Raw genomic sequence first — 24,817 nt, 5'->3', positions numbered from 1 at the left:
ACATCACTCAATGCAGTCTCTCTCTGCAGGGAAGTAGGGATGACATAAGAGTGAGATTTAGGGATGAGCCTCCAACTACTTCTTGGCAAATCCTTCCTATAGATTCTGAGTCTTTGATCCTGTTGTTACAAAATATTTACTTTTTTTTCTTCAAGGCCTTCCTGACTAAAGTAGCAAAAATACAGCAAGGAGCATTAGAGTTATTGAGATCTGGAGTAATAGTGAAACTTGCACAGTTTCAGGTATATGATATGCGGCCAGAAATAGATCAACAAGGGTAAGTTTATACACCAGATTTCCAAAGTAACATCCTGGTTAGGATAAAGTAATGTTTTTTAGTGTTATATATTTTGTGCATGTTTTAGTTGCATGTTTTGACTAGAATTGAAATTATTTCACTTACTAGTAAACTCTGTTACATTTGTTTTAATATAGGGTTTGATAGTTTTATAAATAGTAACTGGTTTATATTAGTCTACATTTTTTTCATTTTTTGTTTTAATTGTTTATTATTTTACAAGGATTTATATATATTGCAACAGCCTGTGTTGTGGGCTGAGAAATCATCTATGTAAATCAAATAAATAAATCTAAGATTTCATTCACTTTAATGTTAAATCAAGGCTGAATTTTGTTGTTGTTTGTTTTCCAGCTTAGTATTGAAATAAATGTATCCATCTATCTAAATCATGACTAAATATCAGAACAAATAGTAATGCCAAATGATTCTTTCCCAGCCATCTGTGTTAGATCGGTTATACCAGAACTATTCATGAATAGTCTCCAGCAGATGTTTCATTGTTGGTCACCTGTCTTACAAAAATCTTGCCAGACTGAATACATTCCCTTTGAAACAGTCTGATGAGACTTTAGGGATTCTGGGAGGTCACTGCACTTTCTGCAGTGCAAGGACTCTAAGTTTGTGCCCCTCCCCTTTTAAGACCTCTCTCCAATCTAGCTGGAGAGTCCACTATAATCAAGGTTGTTACTCAAGGATTACCTATATTAGGATTATATCATTTATAAACCAAGCTAGTACTATGCTAGATAAGTGTTCTGAGAGTATATGGATAGTATCTTTTGTATTTTGTAAAATGTGTATTGTGGTGAGTTTTTAAGGTTTTTTTTAAGATAACCAAATTATTGATTTTCTTTTTGCTTCTTCCTTTAAGAATATTTGGAATGCGAGACCCTCCAGTCTTCATTCCTGCTCCTGTAGAGCGTTATCACCAGATTCTTTTGCCTGCTCTCCAGCTTTGCCAAATCATCCTTACTTCTAGTATGGCTCAACATGCTCAGGCTGCCAGACAGGTAAGATGACAGAAACCTCTGGTAGCACTGGCTGTTCATTTCAATTATTGTCAAAGTTAGATACCATTAGATACTGGATATCATTCCCTTATTTCCAACTCCCTGAATTAATTACATTTTAACTTTACTTCTTTGTATTCTCTCTCTCTCTCCCCCCTCCCTCTTTTCACCCCTCCTTCCTCTCAGGTTTTGCAGTTCCTAATATCCCATTCAGATGCTGTCCAAGCAATCTTGCGGTGTCAGGAAGTTAGTGTGGGAGCCTTGCAAGAATTGGCATTACTGACTGGAATAATCAGCAAAGCTGCTTTACCAGGCAAGATATTTTTTCGTTTTTTTATAGAAAACAACACATTTTCTTTTACTGGAATAACAGTAAATGTGTATAAAATATATTATGAAAACTTTCCACTTGTACAGAGCAGGAAGAGAAAGTTCACAGAAGCTTTTCATAGTCCATTTAATAGATATTACGGTCTTGCATTCTAATATGACTTTTAGACTCACATGTTCATTATATTTTTTCCAAGGAGTGAATCAATCAATCAAAACCACTATGTGTATTCTGAGAAGTTAGAATGCTGAACTATATTTTTTATACAGTTCAGCAGAATCTGCTTATTAGAAAATCTCCTAAAATGGATGCTGTTAGCTTTGTTTCTCTATAGAGGGACATTGTGCAGAAGAGGTTTAAGTGTATTGTATTTATTGAATGAAATTTGGCTAAGGGTGATTTCATATATTCCACGGATGTTAATTCAGAGGTCCAACCAAAGGTTATTATGGATCCAAGATAAAACACAAGAAAAAGACCAACAATACAAAATATCATAAAAGAATTTTTTAAAAATGCAAGAAAATCCTGAAACAATTAGCAGGTAAAAATTAATATGATCCTGCTAAATAAAGTGAGTGATTACTACAACCTAGGAGAGGATGCCCTTATTAAAAAATCTATTTGAATATATGATGTAGTGTTATTTCATTAGGTGTGCTGGGTGACTCTGACCTTGATTTCAATGAAGGAATGCAGATTGAACTACAAGGACATATAGGACGATTTCAGGTAAATTTCTGTAATTATCACAATTGCTTTTTTTAGTAGTTTGCAACTTTCTCTAATAGCACAGCTTCATAGCAATATTTACTTAATGACAGCTGTATAGACCACTTGAATCATCATCAATTCTAAAAAGCTTATGATAAGTGTTATCGGCTGTGTAAAGTATTATCTATCCATCTTGTTTTTTTTACAAAAGAATAAATGTTATAATTTAGTTGAAATTTACCAACATTTTTCCTACGCTGTTCCAAAGAAAAAACTATTCGTGGCATAATATTTATATACAACATATAGTTTTGCAGAATGAACTTTAGGGCATAAAAGGTGTGCAGAAACAAGGAACATAAGGTATGGCCCAAGTTACATTAGAGAGTAGAATTTTGTGAGAAGTGGGGGAGGTGAATTGCAAATTTTCAGAACAGATAAATCATTGAGAAAAATGGAAAAGGCAAGAATTTTAATTTAATATTGTCAGTAATGCAGAATATGATTTTATATCTTAAAAGCACATTGCACATTGAATTTTTATACAATTAATGGAGAGAACAGAATTAATTGGTTTATTTTCATTTGCTTTTAGCGCCAGTGCTTAGGCCTACTCACGCGGTTTGGTAGTTCAGAGAGATTAAGCCAATTCAGACTGCAAGATGATCACACAGATGCTGACAGAGTGAACAAGAGAGATGACATTGAACTAGCCATGCAACAGGTGAGCCAGTCAGTGAACTTCAGTGTGTAGAATTGAGAAACTAGATGGTATAGTGGCTGAAGTGTTGTACTAGGAATGAGAAGATCCAAGTTCTAGTTTGTTCTCCGCTGCAGAAGCTTGGGGATGGGGGCGCTTAGTCAATTGCTCTCTCTAGGATCAATCAGCCCCAACGTACCTTACAAGGTTATTGTTGTGGGGAATGTGAGGGAGCACCACACACACCACTTTGGCCTCCTGTACAGAAGGCTGGATATAAATCAAAAGAAGAAACAAAAGGCTCTTATTGCAACATTCTCAAATATTGTTTTGCATTTTCTGTGCCTTTGTCATAGCAGTAAGAGACATTGTATTAAAAAAAGATCTTTACATCTATATATGTAGATCTGTGCCAATGTGATGGAATATTGCCAACTGCTTATGGTACAGTGTGCCCCTACTTTTGAACACACAGTTTGCCTGTTCACTCCCAGTCTTTCTGAATCCACCAATCGAGATGGACCTCGGCAAGGTAGGTTTACTTAGGTAACTTAAAAATGCATTCTAGATACTATAGTTAACAATTCTTCCAATATTTTCATGTACTAAGAATGCTGTTTATGTCATGTTTATGAGGCTTGCTTTTACATTTGAGAGGTCAAGGCTAATGCAGAATCTAGACATTCTCTGCCACAGAGGCTGTTTTAGTTTGTAAAAGCATTAGTTCAGCAATACAGTACACTGAATTGTCATGGTTGTTCACTTTGATAATATGGGATACCATGCACGTCTGTGTGACTTTGCTCTCAATGTTTACATATATAGCATATTATTTTCTCTGTTTGTACTGTACATGTGGATAGGAAGGCAATATCAACTACATGACCTTGGAGGCCACACTTTTGTAATGAAGTACAGTTTACTCTTTGGCCCTTATTTTAGATTAAGTTTGTTTTTAATTTAATAGAATCCAACTTTGTGGCAAATGCTCTTTGTTTTATCTTATTATTACCTGTTTTAGATACACAAGCATCAGTGATTCCATATTGGCGATTGCCTGGCCTGGGTATTATTGTCTACCTCTTAAAACAAAGCGCTAATGACTTCTTCAGTTACTATGATAGTCATCGTCAGAATGTTAACAAGTTACAAAATGTGGAACAGCTACCACCAGAAGAGATAAAAGAGGTAACCTTCCTGTATCCTTGCTTTCACTATTTCTGTCAAGTTTATCCTTTGATTGTTCCACCCCTGCATGTTATATTTTAGTGATGACCAGAATTTTTGCTTCTGGTCGCAAACAGATCTTTGGGTGGTGACCAAGCAAACCTGAAAATCGCTGCAGCAATTTCCCCTTTGGTGCCTTTTTTTTGTCCGTGCATGCGTAGACTGTCGTGCTTCTGGCCACAATCAAATCGGGTTGCAACCATAATCCTGGAATAGATTACAGTCGTGATCTGAGTTTGCACTGTAGTTTCCAGAGTTTCCTATTGTAAAATTTCTCTTGAAATTTAATTTTTATTTGGAATAATATGTGTGTTTATATGAGAAGTTGGTTTTGTAGGGCTCATAACTTGTATAGTACACAGTATTACATGTTTATATGTCTTTTCATTCTTTCCATAGTTGTGCCAGTCTGTTATTCTAGCTGGAGTAGACAAAATTTCTACTACACAAAAGTATATTTTAGCAAAGCGACGTTTAGTGAAGCTGATCAACAATCGAGCCAAATTGCTTTCTCTGTGTTGCTGTATCCTTTGATCACAAAATTAAAAACTTAACAATCATACATGGTATCATACATGGTAAAAATGACTTCTTCCACTGCTATCCAACTTAAATGTTTAATTTTTTAAAACAATCTTGCAAATCTCAACAATTTGTGATTTCCTGATTTTAAATAAGTAGCCTTTAAGAGACTGTAATCAGATGTAATAACTTTTAAATATCAAAAAAACTTAACTATTGATCTAGCATTACAATTTTATAACCTTTAAAATTAATTAAGAAAATGAACTTTTGTGAGAGACTGTTTAATTTTATAAAATGATGAAATTTTAAATGCAGCGGAACGTCTGGGAAGATATTTTTTTTAAGAGGCATTACATGCATTTTGGGATTATGATTATTGTTAGGAATATTAATTGAGTTGTCTAAATGTAAAGTTATCAACTTAATAAAGTTTGAGAAACAATAAAAATAATTTAGACTGCAACTAGAGAACCTGGTTTTGCTTAAAAATGATAGTATCTATGTGTATTCTAGAAGAAATGATTAAAATGTGGGGATGAAACAGATGCTTGCTTGCTGCTAAGTAGCAAATGTACAATTATCTGTTGCTTTATTTTGTTATATGCATGACCAAGAATATGGACAGTAAATATAAGCTCCTTTACTAAATATGTCTGCAGATATTATAGAAACCTGTCTTTTTATTCTTTGGAGGCATCTTGAACACTATCTACTACACTGTACTCCTGCAGATTCCCAAGCTTCTCTTTTGGCTCCCAGGACTCAGTTGAGGAGCAGAAGATTACAAGGTAATTTTCTTTCAATTTATTTTAATTCCTACATTATTTTATCCCTTAAAGTTTAATCAGCAGATTGTGCAACTGTTTATAATCAGTTAGGATTGGAGAAGTTTTAATGGATTCTGTTACAACAAAACTAAAACATTGGTTTAAACATTTTGTGATTAATTAGATGCATGAATCATGCTTATAAAGACTCCCATTCCAGGGAAAATTGCAATTGAAACAGAAGTTGTCACTTGTCTCTCGGAAAAGGTTTCCACTTATTCCTTCAGCAAAAGCAAATATCTACACACCCCTCACATTCTGGAAATAAAGTGTTTCAACTCTCCTCCCCCCCCCTTCAGGATGCCACTACAAGGCATTGCATGCCAAAACAGCTTGATGCTAAGACAGTTTCCCCCCACCTTCCATCACTCTGCTAAACACCTAATTCCCACAGCATTGTCTTATGCCTAAGGATAGTGGCCCATGTAGTTGGGCTGTATTGCTATTATCCTTCTCATCTTTCTTATTACCTTTTCCTATTATCTTACGATTTATCACGTTGTTTGTATGTACACTGAGAGCTTATACACCAGAGGCTAATTCCTTGTGTGTCCAATCACACTTGGCCAATAAAGAATCTCCTCTTCTTTCCTCTCTTCTCTTCTTCTATCCCCTCCCCTCTCTTACATCTTATCTGAAAGGGATTCAGACAATTCTTTTCAATTACAGTGTTTTGTAATTGCTGCCCTACCACTTCCCTAAGGTTTATAGCCTCCAAAACATCTGAATTAAGTTGGCTCCTTTAGAACACACAGTTGGTACAAGGATCTCAGATTTTCTCTGCCTCTCTATTTATATGTACTAGAACAAAAGAATCAATTGATATTTCTATTTATTATAGATATTATGCAACTCTTAAATGACTTTACATTGCATATTTTCAAAGCTTGCTTTGGACATAACTATGGCAATTTTTAATTCCAACATTCCTTTCATTCAGAAACTAACTTCGATGTAACAAGTGGATTGAGCAGAATAAGCCAACTTGATATAGATCAGGTAGGATCTTTCAAAGGGTTTTCTTTATAAATAGTGGGCTTGACTCTACATAACTTGTATTAAGTGATTATTGGTCCTTGAAAATAAAAGTTTTGATTAGTTCACTGCTACTTAACTTTGAAAATAGTCATTCTGAATGGTCAATAAATACACAACAATCCAGCATGCTAAATATTGCTTCTGTAACCATACTTGCCCTTGCAGATTATGAATTATATTAGTAATAAAGGTTTGTGAAAGGGTTGGTCTCTTTGAATCAGTTTTTGACAAACTGCTTGGACTAGTCCGTGCAGTTTTATTGACAAGTTTTTTGGAAATGGTTTACCACTGCCATCTTCTTAGAACTGAGAGAGAGGGACCATGGTTACACAACTAACCTAAACTCTAAAACTTACAGTCTCCGAGTTTAATCACTACTCCAAACTGGCTCTGTAATAAAATAAATTATCCAACAATATTTGCATTTTTTTCAGTCTCTTCTCCTTTACACTCTTCTATTATAGTAAATTTAAAGAAAAGCAGAAGCAAATATCAGAATTTTTCTGTTCATTTGTTTTCAATCAATTAACAAAATGTAAATCAACTAAAAGAAAGCATGCCTTGCCTTGTTTTTTCTTTACAAATTTTACATTATTATGAAAGTAAAAGCATATTAGCTTCAAAATAAATATATTGCTTGTAATTATCTGAAGACTTGGCTATTTTTTCCCCATAGAGTTGAATAATTTGTTTTTATTATTTGTACTTATTTTTCATATACTTGAGAACAGAAATGTTGGGATAATTAAGTTTCTTGAGGGCATCCCTTTATCATCTTTCTCTTTCCAATCAAAGGCTATACTTTAAAACTTCAATAATATTGTAATAGGCTTCCAATTATTACAATGTTTTATCACGATTGGGTTTTTTAACTTTTTAAAAGGACATGTTAAACCTAGACATGGCATGACTCATAAATCTGTATTTACTTTTTAGATTTTAAATATACCTCAAAGAGGACCCACTTATATAGACCACTGAATCTAAATTAGCAGTGCATTAACAGAGGATTTAATAAATAAAGATTATCTTGGTTTTTTTGTTGCTTCTTTTTAGCTTCAGCTAGAGACAACCAATAATTTTGGAGAATCCCTTCAGAAGAAACTTCTAGATATAGAAGGACTGTATTCTAAGGTGCGGTCCCGCTATACTTTCATTCAAGCACTTGTTAGACGTATCCGTGGCTTGCTAAGAATATCAAGGGGATGAAGAATAATGTTTGTTCATTATTGATGTTTTTTGTACAAGTAACATTTTATAAATTATGGTGAAATTATTTTAATATGTTTTATTACAAGAATGAATAATTTTTGTGTGTTTCTGCCATTCATTATTACCTGTGGAAAAATAAACTTTTTTAAACAACCACTTTTGTGTACAAAGCTAATTACTTTGAAAAGGAAATAGGATATAATTAATTCACAAGAGTAAAAATTCTGATATCAATATATCAGTGCAAATACTGGCCAGATTTTTTTTAACTCTGGCAACCCACGTGAAAATAATTTTGTCTACAGATAGACCTTGACCTACAACAATTCATTTAGTGACTGTTCATAAGTTACAACAGCACTGAAAAAAGTGATTTATGACTGTTTTTTACACTTAGGACAGTTGCAGCATCCCCATGGTCATGTGATCAATTCAGTTGCTTGGCAAATGGCCCGTATTTATAACTTTTGTAACTTTTGGACAAAGTCAATGGAGAAGCCAGATTCACTTAACCTTGTTACTAACTTAACAGCTGCATTGATTCACTAACTTAAACGGCTGTGGCAAGAAGTCATAAAATGAGGCAAAATTCACTTCACAATGTCTAGTTTAACAGAAATTTTGGGCTCAATTGTGGTTGTAAGTTGAGGACTATCTGTATTTAAAGAACTGTTGGAAAAATAGCTTCTTATAGCAACGTTGTCGTCATCCCCCATTCTACTTGCTGAAAAAGGCAAATTGAAATTATATGAGGCTATAAAAAGTGTTCTGAATAAAATCCAGATTTTCTCAGGAGAGTGCTAATGTATTTGTTTTGACAGTTGCTGTTTTTTAAAAACATTAAGTACCACCTGTAGAACAAGTAAAATGTAGCCAACATGTTATTCTATGAATATTAAATTACACTTGTAGAGATTCTCAGTCATGCAGGTCATGGTTGTCCCAAAGGTGCTTATTCTTGAGGCAGTTGGACTTGTTTTTTCTTTTGAAGACGTTTCGCTTTTCATCCAAGAAGCTTCTTCAGCTCTGACAGAATAGTGGGGAATGGAAGGTTTATATTCCTTGCAGACAGCTGGTCATTTGTATCCTTTTAGCGCAGGGGCGCGTCATCATGTGATCTATCGACTGGGCGGGGGCAGGGCCAGCACATGATGCATCTGGCCTGCAGGTTTGACATCCCTGTTTTAGAGGATCGTTGAAGCATTTGGAGGTCTATCTGTGTCCTTGGGGTCACCTAATCCACCCCCCCACACACTATTCAAAGGGGGAATCTATTCCTTCCATTCCCCACTATTCTGCCAGAGTTGAATAAGCTTCTTGGATGAGAAGTGAAACGTCTTCAAAAGAAAAAACAAGAAAGTCCAGTTGCCCCCTGAAAAAGCACCTTTGGAACAATTCAATTACACTGGAAAATCCCAGGATAATTACATTCTGCTGTCCTGTTGCAGTTTTCTCCATAGATGTACCTGGAGATTTTCCACTTAGATATGCTGCTGCGGCATCGCGCTTCATTCTTAAATTACGCGGGAACGAAACATCGAGTTTGACAATCAGTAACTACGACACTGCAGACCCGCAACCGTAGCTCTCCTTCTAAACTGAAAAATAGAAATGCTGCCAATGCTTTTCCTCAAAAGCAGAACACTCTTCCCGCAACTCCCCGCCCGCTCGCTTCCTTCCTATCATCGCTGTCGCTCAGCACCACGTGATCCCGGAACGCGAGTAGCCCCGCCCCTATCCCCGCCCACCAGCCAAATTCCTCCAATGGGGAAAGCCGAGAGAGGTTCTGTCGCTCTGCTTTTGACCGAGCAGATTCGTCGCTTCGTCCTCAGTCGCGGCGCCGCCGGTTTGTGTCGAAAATTCTGTCCTTGGTTTGGTCCTCATGTCAATCAGCTGGTGCGCGTCGCGGGAGCGACTCAAGCACGCGGGAGCCGACGTGGAACCCTGCTGCTCGCCGACTTCCGGGTGAACGCCGCCGGCAGCAACAGAGTCTGAGGGGCAGGAGGAGGACTGCCGGGCAGCTGAGCGGAAAACAGCCCGGGAAACCTTTGCCGTCATGGGTGAGGGAAGGGAGGAAGGCAGGCTTGAGCGAGGGCGGAGGTGGCGGCTGGAACGGGAGGAGATCCGAAAAACGGAGCGTTTGGGGTGGGGTTCCGTGAGGAGTTTTCCCCCTTCGGGCCTCCCTTGTGGTTCTGGGCCATTCCTGGGGTTATGGAGCCGTTGAATTCGCTTGCCTGGGAGCTTCCTGGAGGGGAAACTCGGCGTCTCGGTCGGTGTGGGGGAATTTCCTTCCCGGAGTCAAAGGCGAGAGAAGAAAGAGCGCGCCGATCCTCGGAGGGAGTAGGAAAAGTTAGACCGCAACAACACTGAGGAGATGCAACTTTGACGCCCTCGAACCGGCTCCCCTCCCCTTTTCTCTCCCCTCCTTCTCACACGCTTTTCCCCTCATCACCCAGAACCGTTGGACGGTAGCGGATAACATTTTCTCTGCTCGGAGACGGTAACCTGTCCAGGCTCTTGCTGTCCAATTTCCCATTCACAAGCTTTACCTGTGCGACCCGCAGGGACGCCCGTATGTCGCTGTGCTATAAATTTCAGGTGTCTGCAAACAAACTTTTGGACGAAAATTAAACGAGATGAGGGGCACCACCTCCATTCCTCCTCACTCCTTGGCTCTAGAACAGTGTCTCTTCAATGTTTTGCCCTTCGGACCCTTTCCTAATTTTTTAAAATTATGGAGGCTTCCAAAATAGCTTTAGTTTGTGTGGGCTATGTTTGTTGCTATTTATCGTATTCAAAGTTAAAAACTGATGCATTCATGAAACGTTTATTGAATCATGTAAAAATAATACTACCAATAGTAGTAAAATAATAGTAATCCCTTTAGATGTTAACAATTCTTTTCATGAAAAAGCCTTGTATTTTAAAATGAGAAAATTGACATTGTTTTAAAGTCATTTGACATAAGTGTTTAATGTCAGATATTGAAATTTTTGATAAAACTTTCAATATCTGGCAAATAATTTTGGTGTTGTGGACCTATAAGAGGATCTTCTGGGACCCTCGGGAGTCCTTGGACTTGCAGTTTAAGAAATGCATCCAATTCTTTGTGCTATGCTAAGACATTTCAAAGAAGAGATTAGTAAGTAGGTGCCTGCCACAACTTTGGAATTTAAAATTGCAAGCTCAGTTCTTCCTGTTTCTCTTGCTTTAAGGAGTGCAGAATTGATCTTTATAAATAATGTAAACTTCAGTTTTTCCTGTTATCTCCCTCAGCAGGGTTTCAGAAAGTTCAGCAGTATTTATTTGATCTTTTCTGAGCTTGGAAGCAAGCAGGATCAGACCTGATTAGTACTTAGATCTGACAACATCAGGGAATCCTAATTAGATTGGGAAGATTTAAAAAAGGGACATGCAGCTGTTGATAATCATGAAACTAATTTGAAAAGTGAAAGTTTTCATTAAAAGATGTTTGGAAATTAGGAAATTGCATTCACAAAAATATAAAATATAATAATGCAGAAATTCCAACTTTTAAGATTACTATGACTTGCTTTTGTATTGCATATGTGTATTTATTAAAAAGAATAGAAACGAGAAAAATTCTTAAAATAAGTAGATGTCCTAGAAGTGAAATGTATTTCTCAGGAAAGCTTTAAAAATTGTTAATTTGGAACAGTCTGATATCAATACATTTCTAATAATGCTTGTTTTGTTTTGTTTGTAGGTGGCTTTTTTTCAACAATCTTTTCCAGTTTGTTTGGTACACGGGAGATGAGAATTTTAATTTTGGGATTAGATGGAGCAGGAAAGACCACAATTCTATACAGGTTACAAGTTGGTGAAGTTGTAACTACCATTCCTAGTAAGTGTTTTTTCCCCCAAAATGAAATGTGATTCATAGCACGTAATGCAATGTTCTTATCTCCTCTTATACATTTATTAATTGAAGTATCTTAAAATCTTAAGACTACTTCACCTTCCATTATCATATGGGTTGCACAAAAAAATGTAAATAAATTTACTAAATATTAAAATATTTCTAAAGGAAATTTTATAACTTCTGAACAGAATAAATATCTCTATGTATCGGGTCATTTTTTCTTCCTATAAGGAAATCAGGATTTTCCAATACTGGCTTTTCAGCTGTAGAATGAATTTATTTCCTTGTCAGATTTATATGCTACTGAAATCATTGAAGACAGAATAGTGTACATTTCAGATGTCTATAGATCAGGTTAAACAATAATAAAATTACAATACAAAAATAATAGTACATTCATATGTCAATTCTGGAAGCAATAGTTACATGTTATGACTCCCCTTCAAAATTCAAGCGAGCAACACAGAAAGCAGCCATTTCAAAAGTAAATCAAACAAAAAGGAGTCTCACAAGATAACGGCTGCCATAAATCACAGTCCACAGCAACAAGCTTTGCTCTGTTTGGCAAACCAGTCCTGGCAAAAATTCTCAAGCCTCAGAGCGTCGGCTGTAACTTCTCCACGCAATCAGTCACTTTGTTCCTGGCAAATTTTACCAGCCCAGCTGTGTCCTTTTATAGTCATTGAGGCAACAGTTAATTTCCTTAATTACTGGCTCGCCCTCCTCCTTCGTTCCAGCTGAGTTTGCCTCCTCAAACGTCCTCTGTTTCTGACGTTTAACCATAAGTCTTCCAAGTTCTCATCTCCACTCGAAGACTCTCTCAAATCTTCCCTGTCAGCCATTCCTGGCTGATGATCAGATAAGGAACCAGAGGAGGTCAAAGGTCCTGACAATTCCAATACTTCAGGTCTGTCTTCCTTTGTCACATCCATCTCATCCTGATTACTATTCCCATTACTGAGCAATGCCGGCTCACATTGCCCTGCCATGTCCTCCTCACTTGAATCTCAGATCTTCCACAGGAGCTGAATCCAAGCCCGGAACCAAAACAGTTACATACTAGCTTTTTATACTGTTTTTGTAAAACAATTACACTGATGAAATATTTCAAAACCAGGCAACAGCATAAAACCTCCAGCCAAGTTTGAAAGGCTTTCCTAAAAACCACTAAGCTAAGAACTATTGAATTTTCAGTGGGTGCCATTTTAGAAAAAGAAAGCAATATTTGAGTTGAGTTTCTTTCAATGAGATCTGATGACATTATCTGTATGAAGGGATATGGAGAGAGCCTACATTATGATATTCTGTTGGATGAAGAGATGTAATTGGGAATAAGCAAGCAATTGTATGAAAGCAGTACTTGTATTTATGAAAGCACTTAGACACAGTTGCTGTCTGCTCATTGAGCAGGAATCATAAGTCAAGAGAGAGCCCTATGTTCTGTATGGGAAATCATAATCCCATCCAGTACTAAAGGAATATGCATAGAATTGGATGGGTCTTCTGCAACTACAGCCCTTCTCATCTATCCTGCCCAAAAAGGGAAGATTGTCAGTTATTCAATATTTTTATTATTTGCATGTATATTCTCTCATTTCATTTATATGCAACTTGGCTTACAAAAAATTAAAACTATAAAACAACATAATATAAAAGTTTAAAAATATTAAAATCAACAAAATGTATAAAATTCACACCTGAGGTAATCACATCCACCAATAACCCTCTTTACTTAAGGACAAGGCATAGACTGCCTCTTTCAGGGAGAGTACAATTACCTAGTCCAGCTTCTTGTCATCAACCAGTAATGGCAGAGAATCATGTCTATAGATTAAGAGTTGATACACCAAAATCATATCTATTTCCTCAGGATTTACAAGTTCAAATTCATTCAAGATTTTATTTATTTATTTAGCATATGGCACGTGTTAGCGGGAATCGAGCTGCTGAGCTGCCAACCTCAGCATTGCGCAGGCCCAGTGTCTTACCACGTGAGCCACCATGGCCCCCATTCAAGATAATAGTTGTGGTTTTGCTCATCTGGTCAGAACTTGCCCGGATACAAGTGATTTTATCCCCCAGATGTCTAAAAATTCTTCATGCAGTCCATCCTTTCCTAATAAAGTTTAAGGCACTTTTAGAAAGAGCTATATAGATACAGTGAGCAAATAAATACTGATGTTTTGGCTATATTTTTAATAATATGGATATTCCTTGACTTATAACCACAATTGAGTGCAAATTTCTGTTGCTAAGCAAGATATTTAAGTGATTTTTGCCCCATTTTATGACTTTTCTTGCCACAGTTAAGTGAATCATTGCAGTTGTTAGCCACGTAATTGTCCTGAAAAAGGGTCATAAGTCATTTCAATTTCAATGATCACTAAATGAATGGTTGTAAGTTGAGGGTTACCTGTACTGGATATTCAGCAGTAATATCAAATTTATTTGGAAATTAAAAATCATGCAATATTTACTGTATTCAAACTTTTGGATATCAATTATTTTTAACGTGCTAGTTAAATTTTGTTTTCTCTTCCAGCAATTGGTTTTAATGTTGAAACAGTCACCTACAAGAATCTAAAGTTTCAAGTCTGGGACTTAGGAGGACAGACTAGCATCAGGTAAAATGGTTCTGAAACCACAACAAATCTAAATATTTCACTGAATGTTATGATATTTCCAGTTTACAAGAAAATGTCTTTATATCAGAAAACAATTCTTTGGGTTAGGCTTTCACATAGATTAAGCAGTGAATAATTGTATCAGCTTCTACAGATTTTGCCATTACAGTTAAGAAAACTATTTTTAGGCTGTAAAATACATTTATGTATAAAGAACAATCTGAAATTTCAAGTACCTTCTGAAGGAACTGAAGGTGCTAGTTGTTGAATTGTAGATGACAGATAGTGCGGGTGGGGGAAGGTTTTATAAGCTTTTGGATATCTATGGCTTTGATATCAATAGATAAGTTTTGTTTTAAAACTCAAAACTTACAAAGTTTGATTTTAAAACTACTAAGAAATACTCTTGAAAGCTATGAGTTCTCTGATATAAGATACAATTTACATTTTTCTTTTCTTTTCTAGACCATATTGGCGATGTTACTATTCCAATACTGATGCAGTTATCTATGTAGTAGACAGCTGTGATAGAGACAGAATTGGAATTTCAAAATCTGAGCTTGTTGCCATGTTGGAGGTATGAAGTAATAAAGTAGCTCTGAATACTGCATTTAAAATTAGGCTCGTAATGATGAAAAGATGTCTTACTCTGATGCTATTCCTGTTTCTTCATTTTCAAGTAAAAATGCTTTTTTACTACTAATTTAAGCATCATTTTAGTTTACCCTTTAGATGAGCTTAATGTTAACCCATAAAACATTCCTATGCCTGTTTTAGTAGTTGCCATAAAGGGAGGGAGGGGGGGAAGGAAATCTGGAAGAGCAGTGCAGGAGTTTGAAATCGAAAGTACATTCCAACACTTACCTTTAAAAGATTGTAACTAAACTACCAGACCTTTTGCCGGTGAATATATTTAATTGGAGAACTTGAATGATGACACCCAGCCTGTGAACGTGCTTAATTGGAGAATCTGGTTTATGAGAGGGGGGGGGAACAGGGTCACGGGTGACTGTAAATTACGTATGCCAGAGTTGGCTTCATACAGGGCAATGCCAGTATGTTGCCTCTAATAAATCCTTCAAAGTTTTTTGAAGTTTAGCTTGAGAATCATGATTTAATTAGGGCGATTGCTGGAATCCTGAGAGCAAGCTAACTCTGGCATACATAATTTACACTCACCTGTGACTCTGTTTCCCCCCTCCCCCCTGGATATCTCATAAACCAGATTCTCCAATTAAGCACGTTCACAGGCTGGATGTCATCATTCACGTTCTCCAATTAAGTATATTCACCAGCAAAAGGTCTGGTAGTTTAGTTACAATCTTTTAAAGATAGGTATTGGAATGTACTTTCGATTTCAAACTGCTGCACTGCTCTTCCAGATTTCCCCCCCCCCCCTTTATGGTAATTACTAAAATAGGCATAGGAATGTTTTATGAGTTGACAATTTGTTTATTCTTGGAGGCTTTGGACTAATATATATTAATATCTGCTAATCTGTGATTCAGTATCAACAGTATGCTGATGATGCCCAATTATATCTTTCAACTCTGGGGCAGCCAGTTGAGGCTATTGAGGTTCTGTCCTAATGCCTGCAGTCTGTGAGTTAGGATTGGGAGGTACCATCTCCCATTCAGTCCCACCAAAATGTAGTGACGGTTAGTGTTTTGACCACCCATGTCTGGGGATACTTCAACTTTGACTTTTGTTAGTGTGGTACTTCTCCATTCAATGGTAGTATGTAGTTTAGGAGTCTTCCTGTCCTCAAACTCCTACTTGATGAGTAGGTGGTAGCTGTGGACAGGAAGACTTTTGCCCTGCTTCATCTGGTACACCGGTTGCACATTTATTTGGTTGCCCTTCAGTTACTCATGCCCTGGTCACTTCATGGGTTAACTATTGCACTGTGCTTTATGGAGGTGCCCTTGAAGGCAACACAGAAGCTTCAGCTGGTCCAGAATGCAGTGGCGCAGGCAGTGATGGACTTGCCTCAGTATGCCCATGTAGCATCTCTGCTTTGCAAGCTGCTTCGGGTGTCAGTTTGCTGCTTCTGGATGTGATTGGTTACTACCTATAACGGCCTACATAACAGAGGTCTGTTTACTTGAGAGACTCTTTGTCTTGTGTAGTATTTTCCCAGCCAGTTCAAATTGGCAGAGTTGGTGCGATCTAGTTCCATCGATTAAACAATGCCTTTCTTTGGAACCCCGGAAGTACATGTCAAGAGAGAATGCAGTTTCCTCCTCCTGCACCTAGACTTGAATAACCCCTTACCTTGCTGGTATTTTGAAGAGCTCAAAAGACATGGCCCTAAATCCAGGCCTTTGATGAGGATGATTGACTTCCTTTTCCTTGTTCTTATCAGGGTTTGTTTTTCCTGTAATCTTTGTTCATATTTTTATGTTTTTCTATTCCTTGTTTTTAAATGTTTTGTAAACTGCCCAGTCACTGGGAGTTTGGATAGATAAATTTAATAATTATTATTCACTTTAGAATGATGCAAAAGAGGAAAAAATAGAAATTTTGGTAATGTGATTTTCTGTTCTCTGAGGCTAGCAAAGATCATTTCCTCTCCTCCTCTCAATAGCTATAGATTCTAAGGAGAGTGGGAGGGGAGACAAATAAGAGCTCAATTTAAGCTTTATATAATCTGTGAATTACTGCAAATCATGGATATAGCAGGGCTGATAAGAAACCCTTTGTTGCTGAGAATGCTGTTTTCTTGCCTGTTTATTGTGGTTGAACCAAGGTCTTTGTTCAATCACGCTTGAAGCTAATAGTCACCCTTTTGGCCCAAACTCCAATGAGTTCCTCTTCAAACACCTTGGATTATTTCAACCGAATAAGCTGTATACAGGCTTTCAGGACTACTGTACAGGTAGTCCTTGACTTATAACCATTCATTTAGTGACCAAGTTACAATGGCACTGCAAAAAGTGACTTATGACTGTTCTTCACACTTAGAACTGTTGTAGCATTCCCAATGTCATGTGATCAAAATTCAGACACTTGGTAACCAATTCATATTTATGATATTTGCAGTGTCACGGGGTCATGTGATCACCTTTTGCGACCTTCTGATAAGCAAAGGGGAAGCCAGATTCACTTAACAACTATGTTACTAACAACTGCAGTGATTCACGTAACAACTGTAGCAAGAAAAGTCATAAAAGGGGGCAAAACTCAAGAACTGTCTCAGCAACAAAAATTTTGGGCTCAATTCTAATCATAAGTCAAGGACTACCCATATTAACATTCTGTTAAATAGTGGGTGGTAAGATTTAATTGTCTAACAGGCTAGTATTCACAAATTTGTTTCCTGATTAGAGTCAGTATCACTTCTACTTTCTCCATGCAGAAATAAGATGGGCTTCAGAAAGTTCTGTGGAAATCATTCAGTGTTAAAACAAATGTCTAGATGCTTGAAATCACTTGAGATTCAGTTGGGTGCTACCTTAATTTTTTTGGGGTGGGGGTGGGGGGGAATGAAATAAACCTAGGATTTTTTCATTCAATATGAAAATGCAAGAAATTTGTCTTTTAGATTAGGGGTCCCCAACCACCGGGCCGCGGACCGGTTCCGTCCGTGGAGCACTCTGTACCGGGCCAAAGAAAAAAAAATTTAAAAAATGGCGGCTTTCTTTGCCTTCGGTGAATGCTGCTGGGATCAGGGATCAAGGACACAAATGAAAGAAGGGGAGGGAGGAAGCAACCAAAGCCTGTCCTGCTCTCCGGCTCAGCGGCTTCGGTTTCCTCCCGCCTCGTTCCTCTCTCAGTCGCTCTCGCTCCTCCACCAGCCCAGGAAGAAAGTGCTTCAAAGAAGCCGGGGGTGGTGGTGGCTTTTCCTGTCGCCGCAGCTCCTCCGAAGCGCCCGTTCACCCCCACCCCGCCCGCGCGCGGTTCAATCCAGTGCTCCGTTCTGCCTGCCTGCCTGCCTTCGTTTCTGGTTGATTCGGAGCAGGTTCGCCTGAGAATAATAACTATTCGCCTCTTTTTATCAGCCGAAGCTGCTCCGAAACAACCAGAAACGCAGGCAGGCAGGACAGAGCACTGGATTGAATGCAGCTGCGCGGGCGGGCGGGTGGGGTGAACGGGCGCTCGGAGGAGGTGCGGCGACAGGAAAAGCCACCCCGCCCGGCTTCTTTGAAGCACTTTCTTCCTGGGCTGATGTTAGAGGTCCATCGTAGCTCTGAATGATCCCTAAACAAGGACTATCAGGAGCTTCTTAGGGAAAACACACTGACTAAATGCTCCTCATTCAATTCCTGTTTTCACCAAACAGAGATAAGAGAAACATCTGCATGAAATTTTGTAGCTACACAGTTGGGCAAGACCTAGAACTAGAGAGACTGCAGTCAGGTGTCTTTAATGCTAGTTGTAGGGTAAACATAAAGTTTTGGGAATGGAAAATAGAATCTCCCCCCCCCCCCCCCCCGGTCCTTGAAAAAGTGTTTCTGCTTGAAACTGGTCCCTGGTACAAAAAAGGTTGGGGACCACTGTTTTAGATGTTGGGAAATTCCAGTATATATCCCAGATTCAGTACAAGTCTGCATTACACAGCGAAGGAGGGACAGTCCAATGTTGCTGTCTATCAAAAGAAAATGTTAATTATTTTACTAAATCTAAGCCAGGTTGAATCACTTGTGGATTTAGACATCCCCACTCATTCTTTAACTGTCTCTGTGGCCCTGTGATTAAGCTGCTTCATAATGGAAGCATGATTTTGTATTGAAAATCTAATATAATCTATTATCTGCTCTTTTAGGAAGAAGAATTAAAGAAAGCCATTTTAGTGGTATTTGCAAATAAACAAGATATGGAACAAGCCATGACTCCTACGGAAATGGCAAATGCACTTGGACTACCAGCTCTAAAGGACAGAAAATGGCAGATATTCAAAACATCTGCAACCAAAGGCACTGGACTTGATGAAGCTATGGAGTGGTAAATATTACTGTTCTGGTTCCCTTAGAAGATTACTTATTTAGGATAGTGCAAGAAAATGGAAACACTGATTAAAAGCACATGGGGGTTGGCAGTGCTCATGAAGTACCTGTCAGCAGTTCCTTGAAGTAGTGTAATCTGAATTCATGATCCCAGTAAGATAGACTGACTAATTCTGAAGTAGCATATTGAGCTTATATAGAAACATATAGGAAAAGCCACATTTCATTTAAGGAGATGCTAACAGATGCTCCCTCGGTACCTGCTGAGGCACATACCTAATCATTTTTCCCTCTTTGAATTTGGATCTCTGCATAGTCCTAGTGCATATTATAGAAACCCAGTGTACATAAATATGAATTTATTACTTTATTTTTAATATGTTTGATATTTAAATTTCAAATTTTTTTTTTCAGGTTGGTTGAGACCTTGAAGAGCAGACAGTGAAACAGACGAGGTTTTCTTCATTGGTTTTGTGAATAAATGCAATGCTGTAAATAGAATTGACAGATTATCTTTTGAAAAAATGGTGTTCCTATGCAATCACTCTGAAAGTTTGCATACTGTATTTACTTCATATCTGGTATAAGTTACGTAACATCAATTTTTATGATATTCATTACTGAATATCGGCTAGAGAAATTGGAATAAATCTTTATTTTAAGTGTCTGAAACTGTTTAACACTAATAAATATTTAACTGCCTACACTTTTGTCTCATGCTAGTTATCTATAAGGTATTCCCACTTGAAGGTGAATTAGGGGACATTTTTTGTGTAACCTGTCAGGAATATTGGGTGAAGCTGTGAAAGTATGTGGGTTTTTAAAAACTAAACCATCACATACTGTTCCTTCAGGAAAACTTGTAAGTCAAAAACCACCTTGATCCTTATTCAGGTAGTTCTTGACTTACAACCACAATTAAGCCCAAAATGTATGTTAAGTGAGGCATTTGTTAAGTGAATTTTGCCCCATTTTACAATTTTCCTTGCCACAGTTGTTAAGTGAATCACTGCAATTAAGTTAGTAATCTGGTTGTTAAGTGAATCTGGCTTCCCCATTGACTTTGCTTGTCAGAAGGTTGCGTAAGGGGATCTAATGCCCTTGGTACACAGAAACGGTCATAGATACAAGTCAGTTGCCAAGCATCTGAATTTTGATCACATGATCATGGGGCTGCTACAAAGATCGTAACAGAAAAATGGTCATAAGTCATTTTTCAATGCCATTGTAATTTTGGTCACTAAATGAACTGTTGTAAGTCAAGGACTAGCTATTTCCTTTAAGAAAAGATAGTGTGTTGTAGAGATATGAGAATGGCTCTCTAGCATTTTTGAGAGAAACTAGATGAGAGAGCATTTTTGAGAGAAACTATCAAGTATCCCCCTTCATTATACTGAAACATACAGGAATAGAAGCATCTTTCATAGAGTCAACAGTGTTAGAAGAAAAGTAAAATGTCGTAAAATTTTATAAAGCTTTTTTATAAAGTGTGTTAATAGTTCCGTTTAAAATGAAAAGCCAAGTTCATAGATCATACTAAAGCAAAAAGGAACTTGTTTTCAACTTAATACCAGTGGCACCTGCAGTGGAAAAATAATAAACTCTTAATGCTACAAAGTAAATGTACCAAAATAACTTTAGCACACAGTTATGAATAAAATGTTTTAATCATGTAATAAAAACACATATCACAAGCTGTACATTAATGTACAATAATCTCTGGATAACTAAAAAGGCTGAGACCTCCCCATTCTTAATCACAAGCCTTCTCACTGAAATGATTGAAGATTTTACAGATTTCTCAATATTACTACCAGTTGAACAGGATTTACAAGGAATAGAAATTATAAATAAATATTTAGTAAGCCCTGTAGGTGTATCTTTCTGAAAACAAAAGTATGGTTTCCTGAAACAATCTCAAACCTTAAAAAGGCGATGATGTGATAGTTAAGCCTCTGTATATACTGCCTTTTAAACCATAGAAATACAAATAGTCAGTTGATAAAAGCTGTTGAATCTATTGTTCTTATTTTGTTAAAATCACATAAAACATTTTCCGCCTTCTGTCTTAAGCAAACATGAAAAGATTAAATGCTTTTTTCTAAAAAGTTATGTGATAAAAGAATTTTACTCAACCATTGCCAAATCTTTTAATGCATGGCTTCTTTGTTTTTTGGCTTTGTAACCAGGCCGTAGAAATTCTATTTTTCTCTTCTTTGCTTCAATTTTGTTCTTATGCCTCTTTAACTTCCTCTTGGCAGCAATCTCAGGATTAGCAACAGCCTAGTGAAAAACAAAGAATCATAATATTTTGATACTCATTTCCTCCACACCTTCTGAAATTGCCTGGTTTTAATAAAGCCTCTTGTGACAAATGAGATAGTCGGTTTTTTTAAGCAAATGCAGGTGAAAACTGAAGTAGATACTAACCTGTAGGGCTCTCTGCTTCTTTCGTTTAGCTCTCCTCTGGCTGGCTTGTTTTTGCACAAAAGCAAATGAAAGCGAAAAGTCCTCCAATCCAACTAATTTTTTCAGTAGTTCTATGATTTCTTGGGAAAGATTCTTTAGAGTTGGATCTGGCAAGGATGATTTTCATTAGTTAAAATCTGAGGGCAGAAGCTGAAGTATGCTATCTACTGTTCAATCTTCTGCACAATTGTCCAAGTGTAATATTCTACAGAGTTCCATAAAATATAATATCCTAACTAAGGCTACTCAGAAAACAGCATTAGTATTTAATTTCCATACCAAAATATTATTTGAAATACACTTGTTTAAAGAGCCCTCATTTTTTATAGGAGAAAATTGGCTCTTTTCATCTTTCAGCCGCCTCTCTCAGTATAGATTAAGCGCAGCCTGCCAAGCCATCTGAACTCCAAGGGCCTGTGATTGTCCTAAACCATCAGTTTTCAATAAAAGTTCAGCTTAAATAAATCTTAGAATCTGGATACACTAAACTGCAGTTAACTTAGATGAAAGAGGCCTTCCTTATCTCTTCCTGACAGCTGTGCAAGAAGAGTAAAAAGAGGTAGACTTTACAGTGAGAGCAGAAAATAATTTAAGAAAAGTAGCTAACTTGAGGCTCACTCACATAACATGAAGCAGTAATGCTTGATTAAAACCACATATTTAGTACAGAAATGCATGCATGGGAAACACACTGATTGTTTAGGTTTTGACTCGGCAAGCTATAGCAAGGATTTTGCCAGATACTTAATCCCTTAATCAAGGTTGACTCGGCCTTTCATACTTCCAAAGTGAGTAAAATGAGGACCCAAATTGTTGGGGGTAATATGCTGTCTCTGTAAACCGCTTAGAGAGGGCTGTAAAGCGTTATATAAGACTATGTGCTATTACTATTGCAGAATGCAGCCAAGCTTTCTGAATCCAACAGCTTGCATTGTAATCAACTATTGGGTGTTACAAGGGACAAGTGAATATATAAAGCAGCCTTTACTGTCATACTGTTTTCCAGATATATTGGATCTCAAGTTCCATAATTCCTATGCAATCTGACTGATAAAATGCCAAGGAATTATGGGTTTCAATATCCAGTACATGAAGGAAATACAAGAAGAGATTGAGTCAGGATTTCAGAGCAGATTATTTTTCCATCCTGATACTTAGATGAACCATTTGCTATTATCTCCATAAGACCATTTAAAAATACACAGAAAATACTGTGTCTCACACCAATTGCCATGTATAAAAGCCTCCTCAACGAGTTACTTTACATAGATTGTAGAGATGAGAGCTATGCAATCACTTCACTATATAAAATCCAGAATGGAATATTGACATTTAAAAGAGCTGTAGCTGCAAAGAAGCAGAACCTGAATAACAACTCAATCTTGTAATATTATGTAAAGTTGTTGACTCCAAAAAGCATAATTACCTTTAAAAAAAATAAAATTACAAGTAGAAAAGTTTCATATGATCCTTTTAAAAAGGCGGATTTTAGAAGATTTAACCATCCTACAAGTTTTAAACTTTAATAATTCATTAAATTTTAAGAAAATGATGTTAATGAGCACCATATAAAACTTGCAGATTGCCAAACCTCCCTCTTCTCCCTCTTCCTCCATGATAAGCATTAATAATAGATCCATTCTTCTGAAGAAAAAAAAACTTGAATGCTTGCTAGGTATTTTAAAATATGGAAAGTATAAAATAAACGTTTTTAACGTTTTATTCAACTACTTGAATGCAAATTCCCTTACCTTGTTCTGCATACGTGCTACTCAGTTCTCTATATAAAGGGGCTATGATTGTTGGAAGATATGGTTTTACCTTCTCTTTCCCAAGGTCAACTGCAATAGCACCAAGAAACTTAAAGATACAGCTTCTCTGAAGAGGCAAGCACATTTGGTCAACAGATTAGCCCACAAAGCAGTAGAAGAGGCAAGCACATTTGGTCAACAATTAGCCCACAAGCAGTAGAACAGGAGTGTCAAACTCAATTTCACTGAGGGCTGCATCAGGGTTGTGTTTGACCTCGGGGGGGCTGGGGTGGATGTGGGCAGGGTGGATGTGGCCAGCTCAACATCACTCATGTTGGAGACACCTGTGGTGGCTCAAGTATTCTGCCAGCGAAAACAGGCTCCCGAGCTCCATTTTTGGCTGTGACGGCTTCCTGGAACCGTCTGTCAGCAAAAACAGAGCTCCATTTTTGCTGGCAGAGGCAATGCCCTTTGCTGTTTCCAGGGTGGCCCCATGGGCCAGATCTAAGTATCCTATGGGCTGGATCAGGCCCCTGGCCTTGAGTTTGACACCCCTGCAACAGAACAACCCAAAGATTTTAACAATTAGTGGCAAGGGAGTACTTTCTCAGTGAATCTTAGAAAGTACAAACATTTTCCAGCAGTTCTGACAACAGTTTGATTTGCTCAATATGTAATTTTAAGCCTAATTTGATCCTGCTTCCTCTTCTGTGCTTACAGCCTCTCCATTTGCTATCTATTCTCCAAATTTTTCATTTTTGTATCCTTCCTTTTTACAATGCCTGGCGAGGCCAAGTGCACTCTAAGTAGCATTTCTCAGCACTTGATAGACCATACCCCTCAAATGTAACAGCAGTAGAATCTGAAAAAAAGAGGCAGATTACATTTCCCACATTACATTTCCAGGGTTAAAATCTAAATAGCTTCTTTCAGTTTGACTTTGAGGTAAGCATTACGTCAGCAACCTTGTTCATATTTTAGCACAATTACTGTAGAGTCTCTGTACCTCAGGTTTTATTAAAGTAGTAATGAAAAAAGCAAGAATCCTTGGATTTGGACAGGTTTCAAAAAGCAAAACAAAATAACACAGTATAATTGAGCAAAAGCAGTGAAGCGAATTGAAGTGAGGATCTTTTGCTCATTTAAATTCTGTTCTTCCTATGAAGCTAAAGACAACAACTGATGCTGGATGCCTTCTTGTCCTGAACTGGAACAATGCTGCTCCCACTTGCATTTTCATGCTGCCCTGCGGGTTTTTT

General features: G+C 37.4%; 3 protein-coding genes across 3 annotated transcripts in view; 2 read left to right on the top strand and 1 right to left on the bottom strand.

Moving 5' to 3' along the window:
* Positions 1-8,034, top strand: part of NUP205 (nucleoporin 205) — a 40,538-nt gene extending 32,504 nt beyond the window's left edge. Inside the window, exons 33-43 of the mRNA XM_026694306.2 lie at positions 156-277; positions 1,173-1,311; positions 1,498-1,624; positions 2,298-2,374; positions 2,952-3,080; positions 3,462-3,588; positions 4,078-4,244; positions 4,683-4,806; positions 5,468-5,596; positions 6,576-6,634; positions 7,730-8,034. Coding sequence (XP_026550091.2) covers positions 156-277; positions 1,173-1,311; positions 1,498-1,624; positions 2,298-2,374; positions 2,952-3,080; positions 3,462-3,588; positions 4,078-4,244; positions 4,683-4,806; positions 5,468-5,596; positions 6,576-6,634; positions 7,730-7,882 — 1,353 coding nt within the window. The 3' untranslated portion in view covers positions 7,883-8,034. The remainder of the gene's footprint in view (positions 1-155; positions 278-1,172; positions 1,312-1,497; positions 1,625-2,297; positions 2,375-2,951; positions 3,081-3,461; positions 3,589-4,077; positions 4,245-4,682; positions 4,807-5,467; positions 5,597-6,575; positions 6,635-7,729) is intronic.
* A 1,623-nt stretch (positions 8,035-9,657) lies between these two features.
* ARL1 (ARF like GTPase 1) lies at positions 9,658-20,044 on the top strand. The gene is made up of 6 exons (XM_026694314.2): positions 9,658-9,945; positions 11,613-11,750; positions 14,311-14,392; positions 14,858-14,969; positions 19,158-19,336; positions 19,753-20,044. Exons 1-6 carry the CDS (start codon positions 9,942-9,944, stop codon positions 19,781-19,783), a joined length of 546 nt encoding a protein of 181 aa, XP_026550099.1. The 5' UTR covers positions 9,658-9,941; the 3' UTR covers positions 19,784-20,044.
* A 942-nt stretch (positions 20,045-20,986) lies between these two features.
* UTP20 (UTP20 small subunit processome component) overlaps positions 20,987-24,817 on the bottom strand; it is a 75,284-nt gene continuing 71,453 nt past the window's right edge. Inside the window, exons 60-62 of the mRNA XM_087968186.1 lie at positions 23,559-23,685; positions 21,769-21,914; positions 20,987-21,621 (exon numbers count right to left, since the gene is read on the bottom strand). Of these exons, the coding sequence (XP_087824312.1) occupies positions 21,466-21,621; positions 21,769-21,914; positions 23,559-23,685 (429 nt within the window). The 3' untranslated portion in view covers positions 20,987-21,465. The remainder of the gene's footprint in view (positions 21,622-21,768; positions 21,915-23,558; positions 23,686-24,817) is intronic.

This window comes from Notechis scutatus, chromosome 6 (genome assembly GCF_049901735.1).
Source record: "Notechis scutatus isolate UNSWTSFEM ecotype Mainland chromosome 6, rNotScu1.2, whole genome shotgun sequence".
In the NCBI taxonomy this organism is placed as follows: Eukaryota; Metazoa; Chordata; class Lepidosauria; order Squamata; family Elapidae; genus Notechis; species Notechis scutatus.
This window is presented reverse-complemented; position numbering and strand designations above follow the sequence as displayed.

Bases quoted from the DNA above. Each gene is read 5' to 3' on its own strand.
- ARL1 (XM_026694314.2), top strand. The intron at 11,751-14,310 runs GTAAGTGTTTTT...TTTCTCTTCCAG, and splicing joins AGTTGTAACTACCATTCCTA to CAATTGGTTTTAATGTTGAA. The intron at 19,337-19,752 runs GTAAATATTACT...TTTTTTTTTCAG, and splicing joins CTTGATGAAGCTATGGAGTG to GTTGGTTGAGACCTTGAAGA.